Source organism: Microtus ochrogaster, unplaced genomic scaffold (assembly GCF_000317375.1).
Source record: "Microtus ochrogaster isolate Prairie Vole_2 unplaced genomic scaffold, MicOch1.0 UNK70, whole genome shotgun sequence".
NCBI lineage: Eukaryota > Metazoa > Chordata > Mammalia > Rodentia > Cricetidae > Microtus > Microtus ochrogaster.
The window spans coordinates 643,595-655,081 of NW_004949168.1; the positions used below are offsets into that span (position 1 = coordinate 643,595).

The 11,487-nt window shown below is 42.0% G+C and overlaps 1 protein-coding gene across 1 annotated transcript in view; it reads left to right on the forward strand.

Moving 5' to 3' along the window:
- LOC101978977 (dimethylaniline monooxygenase [N-oxide-forming] 5-like) overlaps positions 1 to 3,420 on the forward strand; it is a 15,108-nt gene extending 11,688 nt beyond the window's left edge. The window contains exons 7-8 of the mRNA XM_005370110.1: positions 2,087 to 2,159; positions 3,045 to 3,420. Of these exons, the coding sequence (XP_005370167.1) occupies positions 2,087 to 2,159; positions 3,045 to 3,420 (449 nt within the window). The remainder of the gene's footprint in view (positions 1 to 2,086; positions 2,160 to 3,044) is intronic.
- Positions 3,421 to 11,487: the final 8,067 nt, after the last annotated feature.

The following is an 11,487-nucleotide window of genomic DNA, read 5'->3' on the forward strand; positions in this document are numbered from 1 at the left end:
TGTGTGTGTGTGTGTATGCAAAGGACCTGTATGGCAAAAAGAGAGAAGGAAAAATAAATAAATAAATTTATAAATAAAAAGATAATTTAGAAAAGGAGAAAGCCCTTGTCTCAACATTATGAGACAAGAAACCTCCAAAGATGCGATGGAGTTTGTTGTCTATTGGCATCTACTGTTGGGCATGCGGCCTACTCTTAGGAGTAGTTTGTTTTCTCAGTAAGATTTCCTTGGAGGGAACTAAATTTTCATTTGAAAATAGTTATCAATTGGAAATTACTTCTGAGTTAGGGATGAGGGCATGTGTCTACTTCTCCTTTCAGATCCAGGGCCCCATCTTGTGAAAAAGACCTGTGCAGGCCCTGTACATGCATCTCCGTCTCTGAGAGTTCTATGTGTGTTGATCTTGTTGATTTAAAGGGTCTTGTTTTCCTGACGCCCTCCATCCCCTTAGGTGATTACACTCTTTCTGCCTCCTATTCCATGGGGTTCCCTGAGACCTAGGGACTGGAGGAGGGCATTTGATGGAAACATCCCTTTTGAGGCTAGGTGTTCCAAGATCTCCCAATGCTCTGTATATTATCTGGCTGTGGGTCTCTGTAATTCTTCCCAACTTCTGCAGGAGGAAGATTCTCTGATGATGGCTAAGAATGACCATAATCTATGATTACAATAGAATGTCATTAAGAATCATGTTATTGCTGTTTTTATTGGTTTGTTGGTTTGTTTGTTTTAGAAGAGTAGTATTTGGTTTCACTCTAGATCCCAGGCTATTTAACTTCAGGTTCTTGGTCCCTTGAGCAGTGTTGGGTATGGCTTCCATCTCATGGGGCGGGCCTAAAGTCAAGTCAGACATTGGTTGGTTACTCTCACAATTTTTGTGCCTCCATTGCACTAGCATATCTTGCAGGTAGGACTCCATTGCAGATTAAAGAGTGTGTGGCTGGGTTGGCGCTAGTTTCTCCTTTGGTATCATGCAGAGTACCTTTCTGGATGGACACTAGCACATAGCGGTGAAAGCTCTAAGTAGGCACCAGCTTGATGTCTCTGTGCTCAATGAGTTATGTGGGTGTTGCCTTCAATAGTGGGGCCTTGCCATCAAGGTGTGGAGAGCAACCAAGAGTCTTGGATAAAGCCTGGATTGTTTGGGAATTGCCATGGGAGTCCCTTAGCCAACAACTCAATAGAAACAACACAATCCTGGTACTAGAAGCTTCATTTGGTAACAAGAAGTAGACAGTTGGGGATCTGTCTCCCACATTATTTGGGAATTTTATTTATATTTTCTTCATATATGTCTATATTTTAGGAAGATTCTACTATATTAGGTTTTCATAAAACCCCTCAAATGGTTCTTAATTTTAGTTATCTCTCACCATATCCCCTCCCTTGTCTTTCCTCCCTCTCCCATTCCAGCTGTGCCCTCATGCATCCATCGCTATCTGTCCCCTCAGTTCCTTTCTCTATACCTGACATCTGAAGTTCTAGGGATTGTAGCTTATCATTAGCTTAACAACTAACTAATACCCACATTGAATACATATTTGTCTTTCTGGGTCTGGGTTAACTCACCCAGGATGAATTTTTTTTCTAGTTTCATCCATTTGCCTGCAAATTCCATGATTTCAATGTGTAAATTTACTACATTATTTTTACCCATTCTTCTGTTTTTGAGGGACATCTAGATTGTTTCCAGTTCATGACTATTATGAATAGGGCAGCAATGAACATGGCTGAACAGGTGTCTCTGTGGTAGGATGAAGTATCCTTTGGATATATGCCGAGAGTGGTACAAGTAGAATTTGAGGTAGATGATTCCCATTTTCTGAGGACCCAGCACACTGACATCCATGGTGCCTGCACAACTTTGCACTCCCACCAGCAGTGGATGAGTGTTCTTATTCCACACTCCTGCCAGCATGAGCTGTCACTTGGCCTTTTGATCTTAGTCATGATTCCAGGTGTAAGATGGAATCTCAAAGTCCTTATGATTTGAGATGACTAAAGATCAACAACTGAGGATGCTGAGCATTTAAGTTTCACGTGCCCCTTTTATCTTTGCTAATCCTGATGGGTTTTTCACTTCCAGGGCTGAACAAACTGCCCTCCATGAAGACCATGAGGGCAGACATTGCCCAAAGAAAAAGGGCTATGGAAAAACGGTAAATAAAAATGCAGTAAGAAGTGTTTGGAAACCTCAAAGGGATGGTGGGCTTCTTAGCGTGAAATTCTAACTCAGTTCTCCATGTCTGCCTCACCCTTCTCCATTCCCTACACCTTGCAATCACACAGCATAAAACCAAGTGCACATCTTAGTCCTCTGGCTCAGTTCTATGGTGAATGAGTGTATACTTATCCCCTGCATATCTTACTAAGTCTGCAGCTACACCTGCCACTTCCGTCTCCATCTTTAGTTGTAAACGGAGACTGCTCATTTGTTCCCGGATCTCCCAGACCCGAATAAACACACAGAAACTATATTAATTACAACACTGCCTGGCCAGTGACTTAGGCATATTTTAACTAGCTCTTACATCTTGAATTAACCCATTTCTATTATTTTGTGTATCATCACAAGGCTGTAACCTTGACAGTGAATCCAGGGAGGGACTGGAAGTTAAGTTCTCCATCCCATCTGCATATCACACAGCTAAGTATTTGCTACATCAAAATCTTTTTTTAAAAGTTCTTCAAGCCTTTCTCTGGCCTCCACACATAGACACTATTACAGCACTTACACACACCCCCACACACATGCACACACCAGCACACACTAAGAAAATAAATAGCAAGAAAAATCACTTCTAAGAAAGGCATTTTAAAGACCACTGTGAACACGGTCTGTAGAAAAACATCCTGATATAAAACAACAGTTACTGTACATTGAGGGCTAAAGCATGGATTCTGTGTTCCATTCAGCAGCTGGGTGGTGCTGGGTTTCTCAAGGAAGCTCGCTCTCATCTTCTTTACCTTAAGGTAGAAATAGTTAAAGCTCCTGCCCAGTCCTGGAAGCTGAGTCTTCCTTCCATATTCTGTCTCTGCTTTAGGTATGTGAAGACAGCCCGACACACAATCCAAGTGGACCACGTTGAGTACATGGATGAAATTGCCACTCTGGTTGGGGTGAAGCCCAACCTGCTGCTCCTGTTTCTCTCAGATCCAAAGCTGGCCATGGAAGTTTTCTTTGGGCCCTGCACCCCATACCAGTACCGTCTGCGGGGTCCTGGGAAATGGGATGGGGCCCGGAGAGCCATCCTGACTCAGAGAGAGCGGATCATGAAACCCCTGAAGACCCGAATTACTAGTGAGAACAATCACTCCACCTCAGGGCTCTCTCGGATAAAGACGGCACCAATTGCCCTGGCGTTTCTGGCTACGGGTTTAGCATACTTTAGATATATTTACCATGGTAAACGCAAGTGAATGAGTGAATTGGGAAAACATGTCCTTCTCCTCCCTTGTAGATCATTACAAAGCCTTTAGAGAGTAGCATATGCCAGTCTCATTTAACACGACTATAGCCACAGAAATGTTTGGACAAGCGTTACAAGCAGAAGAGCCCTTTAAAATGGGTGTGCATTAACTTCTACAAACCATCTTGAGTCACAAGGAGAGCTTCCCTTAAAACAGCTTTGAGCCCATACTTAAAACTTAAGAGGCTTTTGCAGCCAAGCTAATCCTAACTGGGTCCACAAAGGTTGGTTATACTTACAGGAATCGATAAATATTAATTGTGCACTGATTATATTTTCCACTTAATAATTTTTCCTTCTAATTCATTGAATCAACTTGTGTCAAGATTCAAAAGCCTAAGTTTAAAGCACAGAAGTTTAAAAATGTGTCAGAATGTTTTGTGTTTCGACTGATTAAAAAACAAAATTTGTTTCCATTTAAATTGTGATTATTTAAAGAAAAAAACGAAGAATAAAATGGAATACATGGCAGAACTATCAATGAACTACTTTAACTTTCAGTATGCAGAAAAACGTACTTGCTGTGCAGTATTTATTAAGGAGATTTCAGTAGCAAACATGAGTCCACGCTGTATAGAGATTTAACTAGCAAGAGTGAGTCCATGCTGTACAGAGATCTAAGTAGCAAGCGTCCTTGTCACTTTACCTGGCTTTTAGACCATTCTTTCCCTAAGTGGCTTCCTCACTGTCGGGATTCTAGGAGTGCCAGCAGGATCTTTGTCTCATTCCACCAACTATTACGAAGTGTTCCTAAGACTTCACCTCTGCCATTTTGCTCTCCTGACTATAAAACTCAGAAAGACCATGGAATGGGAATGGGAAAACTGAGATGAGAGACTGGGGCGCATATGAAACAACCATCCCAGAAGAGATACCAGCAGACTATTCCAGAGGCATCACAATGAAATTGATTCACTGAGAAATAGCTTACTTTCTTGTCAGAATAACCCAGCTGAAAGTTTGTTTATTCTACTCAAAGAAAAATGCCAGAAAAACAAATGTCCACATGCTTCCCAGGAGCTGAAATGGGGTGGACACTGTTATGCTTCAAGACTTCCACTGCTACCCCAGAACAACAACAAAATCACTTGATGCAGTTATTCTTAACCATAGAGGCTACTGACAACCATTGGAATAACAAGTTATCAAAAGCTAAAAGTATAAGAGAGGGAACTGTGCAGACGTAACTGAGATAAATAAAAAAATAAAATTCAGGTGGGAATAAGCTCCTGAGGTCTTCTCTCGAGTCACACCTCACATTTATACCAAAATGACATCAAAGACACATCATTTTCTCGTTGAAAAAAATGGCCTAATTTTATTGACATAGACTAAGGTTTCTTACATGCTTATTACTTACCCTCATGATATCCAAGGAAAAATCTAGAGGTCCTATTATGTTCTTCCATCTCCTAGAGTAGGTTGTGCTTCTAATGCCTCCTGATGTTCCCCTCTGGATGTTCCTGAAACCTGTTTCATCCTTCCCAGGTGAACTGCCAGTGTTTAAGTTCAGCTGTCTCCAGTTTCGCATCTCAACAAGCTAATATCCTTTCTTCTCATATTCTTGTCATCTGTTGACCTTCTTTCTGGTCCACCCCCTCCACACCACTGTCATGGTTAGATCTCTTCAGCTACAGGAGAGGGTCAGGAGCGGCCCGTCACCTCCTCCTTCAGTCCCATTCCCAGGCACTTTTCTCTGAAGCAAACTCCTATACTCCAGGCAAGTTCATGTGGATTTCACTCCACATCATTGTACAGATTAATCTGTTTGGGAAAAAATTCTTTTCTCTTTTCTACATGAAAATATGTCCTTCATTTTTCAAAACAAGATTGTAATCCCACATCCTTTGAGAACCATTGTCTGATTCTTAATACCCTACCCTAAATAAATGCAATTAAAGAAAATTAAGAAAAAGTAAAATGAGAGGAAATTAACAGCAACAAAAACAAGGCCATCTGGGTAAGGTGGAGGCCTAGAGATAGCCTTTGTGTGATATGCGGAAAGAGAGACTTACCATTAGAAAGAAAACAACGGCCTCTTTTCTAGGCAGGAAAGGGAGAGGAAGAGCTTTGTAAATCTATGAAACATGCCTTGGTAAAAAGACAGGTGACATGGAAAAGTAAGCCAAGCACATCTTAGTGTGTGTTGCCCTGGCAACAGGAGGAAAAGTAGAACTGTTTTAGAAGTCGCTTGTTTCATTCTTGCCGGGTAAAGCTGACAATTGAGACTTCAAGAAGAATGATTGACAAGAATATACTTCCCCATCCCCCCAAAAGAGCTATACTTGCTAGCAGATATGAAAACTGCAAAACAGACATACAATAAACATGGAAAATCAAGGCAAGATGACTCCTCCCCAAGGTTATAACTCCTTAACTGTAGAATTTAAACATCCTTAAATAGACAAAATGCCAGATGAAATTTCAAAGGTTTTCTGATTTTTTTTTTAAAAAAAGAGATGATTGGCCTAAAAGAGAATAGAAACAAAAACAAACAGATGCAGGGCGGGAGAGCAACGTTGACAACACAGAGGGAAAATTAAGCAAAGTGAATGACAAAATCAGTGATGTCCAGTAGAATGTCAGCAACATGGAAGACCAGCTCAACAAGGAAATGGAGATTGGGTGGGAATAAAGTGCTGGAAATGAGAAGTGTAGTGAGTCAGAAAAAACAGTGTAAAACATTTTCAATAGACTCAGCCAAGCTGGAGACAGAAGGCCACAGATGGAAGAAAAAGCTGACACATTCAAATAGAAAATAAAATGAGGGACTGGAGAGATGACTCAGGGCTTAAGAGCGCTGGCTGCTTTTTCAAGGACTCAGGTTCTGTTGCCACTACCAACATGGTGACTCACAATTACCCATGAGCCCGGTTCCAGGGAATATGATGTCCTCTTCTGGCCTGCACAGGCACAAGCATGCAAACCAGGCATACAGCAGGCAAAACACCCAGACACATAGAACAAAAATAATTTTAGAAAAGCAGACAAAACGACCATGATTGTAATGTCCAATAAGTCTAACACGTGACCTAGACAACTAACCTAAGAAGCTCTGGGATACAAAGAGCTGAGTTAAACATTAAAGGCATTAAAAATGTATTCAATGAAATCATAGCAAAAAAAAAAAAAGTTCACAAGTCCCGAGAAAGAAACAGATGTGCAAACATAGGAAGCATTTAGATACTTAAACAAGACCAGAAAAGAATCTTCCCATGATATATCATCATAAATATGTCAAAGATTCAGAATAAAGGAACAACATTGTATCAGCAACACAGGCCACAAAGGCAGAAACAACAAAACAATATCTCTTTATCAGCAACCATAAAATCAAGAAAAGCATGGAATGATGCTTGAAGCTCTGAATAAGTAACCTCCAGTAAAGATTTCTGGGTTCAGTAGTCGGTCCTTTAAAACAGACCTAGATATGAGGGCATTTCGAGACAAGCACACACTGTGACAGTCCATGACCACCCAGCCAGCACTGGGAAGTCACTTAATGGACTGCTGTACACGCTAGAGCCCACACAGATGGTCTTAGTCACAAGAGCACGGGAAAGAATCAATTTCACGACAGTAATAGTTGGGTAAAAGAAGAGCTAGGAAGGAATTAAATATATTTAATGCAGTGAACAAACAAAACCCTGCTAAAGGAGACAACATAGAACAATAACCCACCTAACAAGGAAAAACAACCAACAAAATTTTAGAAATCAGTAAATATCTTTCAACCTTAAATATGAATGAGTTCAACTTAGCAGTGAAGAATGGAAGCTGGATGATTGTATTAAACAGATAGATCCAACTATGTATTTTATTTCTAAGATATATAAGATACCAACATACTGAAAGCCAAAAAATAGAAAATAATTTATCAAACAATCGGAAACCTCGAATAGGTTGGTGTGGTTATTCTAATAGCTGATAAAGAAAACTTCAAATGAAAATTAGAAAGGCCACTATATATTAATCAAAAAACAAACTATCAAGAAGGCATAACCATACACGTGAAACATCAGACTTACCATTCCATAAAACATATTATTATGTCTAATAAACATAAGAGCTCAAGAAGGTCCCTATGTAACAGGTGACTTGAATAAACCACTTTGGCTCTAGATAAGCCATTTAAACTAAAAATCAACAAAGAAGCTTCACAGTTCAGCTATATCATAAGGCAAGGGGATTTAACATATGTCTACAGAATATTCCATCCAACAAACAGAGAACACAAATTCTCTCAGCAGCCCATGGGACCATCTCTAAAATTTACAACTCTACAAGCCACAGATAAAGTCTGACAAAAGAATCAACCAAAAAACTTTCTTCAAAGGGGCTGGGGAGTTTCCTACTCACACCAGAGACTCTCAAATTCACAGTTTCTTTTAGTAGCTAATATATAAGCCAAGGGTTACTGTAGGAGCCCACTCCTATAAGATCAACTAGGGTTCCTGGACAGGGGATCCTCTAGGCCAAAGAAAAGTCAGATAAAAGAAACAGAAGAGAGGATAGACCTGGAAGGTCTGTCTGGTCATGCCGAAGCAGCCGAACAGCCCAGAGTTTATTTCAGAACTTGCTTGTATACAAAAGTAGAACAAACCCCAGCACGAACAGTCAGTCCGTATCTAACCACAAGACCATTCCTGTCCTTGAGTGAGCAGCCCCCTCTCCAGCATGTGCTTGCTGCTCAGAAGCAGCCTTTCTTTCTATCTTGAAGTTCCTGAGGTTTGTCGTCAGCAGTATACTGTCTACTAGATAGAGTGTTCTTTTCTCACGGGCTAAATCAGAAGTCTCTCACAGCCTTCAAGGTTATAGGAAAAAAAGCAAGCTTGAACTCAAATGACTTCTTTAAGTCAGAAATGATTCCAGATGGAAACCGAGTCACACATGGGCTCCCACAGGCTACTATCCAAGTACGCTGAAGAGTGAGGGGAACAACAACGGTGAGATTTGTACCACAGAATTGGCCTTATTGCACTCGGCTCCCACCTAGCGCTCATGTGAGAAGGCGAAGGCTGTGGAAATTGAGGGTTCTGGCAGACTAAGTCTCCAATGTTCTCACCAGCAGCTCCCCATGCAGCAGAACAGCAACTGCTGAGGCCAACCATCCTCCTGAGCCTCTCCAGAGGTACCCTCGAGTGATGGGGTTTGCTCCCTACCACAGAAGGGAGACTGCTACCACCATGCCCTTCATGCCTTCAGCCTCCTCCACCAAGACTTCTTCCCATGGTCTAGTTCAGCCTGCTCCCTCTCCACCACAGCCTGGGATAGCCATCTCCCACATAGACATTGTGGTAAAGTGTTTCCAGGCTCTCTGACTTTTGATTCATCCTTGGTTCATTGTTAGTGGCTCATTTTCAAACACTACGCTCTCTCTCAAGACTGTGTGTGGCCATAGACCTCCAAGTTACAAGGAGTAACAAAACAGGTCTCCTCTCCAATGTCACACAAGAGGGCTCAGTATCACACCAAACACCGCTACTGGATCTAATGGTTTTGAGAGCCATGGGCTTATCCTGTAACAGACTTCTACTCTCTTTTCATCAGAAGCTTTTGACTGCTTTGTGGGTGATATTTTCCTCCACTCATGGGGAGCTGCTGGGTGCATCTTCCCTTTCCCTGTGGAGCTTGTTGCTCTCCACTTCTTAGCTGCCCCAGCATCTCTCTTACGATGTCTGATGGGCTGCCTTTCTGTAGAACAGCCCATCCTTTGTGACTCCACGTCTCTTCTGTGTTACCTAGTTCCTAATCTTCCATCTCACCCTGGAGGCCCAATGCGTATGATTGAAATCATCACCCCATACAGTGAATCACTTCCTCTCTTACTGGGATTCATAAGTCCAAGAAAAAGAAAGTAGAAATAAGAAATAGGCTAGTCACTCTTATCAGTAGTGAACCATTAGCAAATATTTGCTTCCTGCTTCTATGATTTTATCCTCTGCTGATTTTTGTTCTTTGGAATGGAGTGATGTCTTCTTGCAGTTTGGTGTTTCCACTAGGGTTCTTCCTGTTGACTCTGACTCAGCAGTCTATGAAAGCAGTGCCACGCTAGATAAAGTAGTAGGTCCAGACTACAGGGAAATAGTAGAATGCTACTTGGCCACATTGGTAAGAAAGAGTACAGGCAATTTCTTGCAGTGTTATCTAGTATTCGGATGCCCTGTGATTAAGGTCAATGAAAATTACAACATCATCTAGCTAAGGCCACAAATTACTCAGATTTCTTTAAAAAAAGAATAGGTTGAATGCCCTACTAAGTATAAACCATGACCAGCTGAGTTTCAAGTAGAAGCTGAATGGAAAACACACTGAGTAGTAAAAGACTCTGTTCATTTAGCCAGGGGATAATGGGTGGCTATTGTTACTCTAGCTAAAATCATCCCTGATGAGTCTGACTTCAAGACCTCTGCTTCCAGTCAGTTGGTAATCCAGGCCTGTTATAGAAAGTTAAAAATGACTTGGAAGTGAGATTTTCCCAGTGGCCAAGAGGCTAGGTAGTATTGGGTCATTCTGAGTCTTGGGGCCTTCCAGTCACCCAGAAAGCATGTCAGATCTTCTTTATTGAGATTCCATGCCAGTAGTATTTGAACACCTTCACTATGCCAGGCACCGGAATTAAAACAAAATGACCTTCCCTTCTGGTGAACTCAGCATGCTTTAGAGTACTAGTCATATCCTAGACAACCTAGGTGTTTGAACCCAGAGAATGATGGTTCTGGGATGGAGTTGGACAATAAAACAAACAAACAAACAAAAAACAGAACTCAGAGGTATGCTGGGAACCCCAAACTCCTGATCCCAGGTGCTGGCTTCACCAAAAAGTTGAACAACTGCATTCTGCCCTGTGCCACCTGCAATGTCCCAGTGAAGAAGTCAGGCTACATATACAAGGCTGGTATTGCCTTAGCAACACCTTGGAACTGTATGCTTGGCAACATACTGTTCTGTTTGGAGTACTTGAACAGTCACAAGTCTAGGGATGACATTATGCGCATGAAGCATTTGGAGTTCCGAGGAGTTAACCTGTGCTCTGCACTTCCCCATCAAGGGCCAGGCTACCGAGCAGGCCAGGTGAAGATCCAGTTACAAGCCAAGTCTTACACATTATGATGAAAACCTTGGAGCTACCTTATGGGCAGAGAGATTCGTCACTCATGATACTGACTAGTGCTTTTCCACAGAAGGAAACTGTGTATTCCTTTTAGAGCACTAAACATCTTAATTGCCCCTCAGGACACCTCCATTACCAACTCCTGGACTAGCTCAGAGCCTATATCATTATTACTCAGCCAGCAAGTCGCTGTATCCAAAAGACCTCTCAACATGGCTGCAGTTCAGGGTTCTGAAGTCAGTGGTTTCATAGCCAGTTTCAACTCTGAAGAAGTAGGCATCCATCCCGGTCCAGAGATCACCAGGGTTACAATAATGCATAGATGATAGCCCCATATCCCACTTGTACAAGGCCAGCCCTGACAAGACCAGGTCCTGAGAAAACCTGAGGACAAGACCTTTGAGTTTTGCAAGACCCAATTCTAGAGGACTCAAGTGCTGAAGATATAGATGATGGATTTGAGATTGAGGTTAGGTCTGTGTGGCTGAGAAGAACAAGACTTCGGGGTACCATCAAATCAAACTTGAGGAGAAACCAGAGTCTGAAGAGAAGTCAAGATGCTTGGAAGGCTTTTCCAGACTTTTATCTCAAGCCTGGATCTGAGAGAAACTTGTATTTTTTGGCCCAAAATACCCGGAAAAAAAGCCTTTCCCTGGCAGCAGGCCTCTGTGAACCCACAGATTACACGCTGACTGACCTTGACAAGAATCCATGTCCTGGCAAACAAACACTAAATCAGCCTGGTCCTGGCAGCTCCATAACACCGAGTCCTTGGCATGGAGTTGGCGACACCGTGCCACACCTGGGACTAAGCTTTTGATTCAGGACCTGCCATGGAAGCTGCACAAATTGCTGTGTAGAGCAAGAATACAAGGTTTCCTGGCGACAAGATTGGCACTGGTA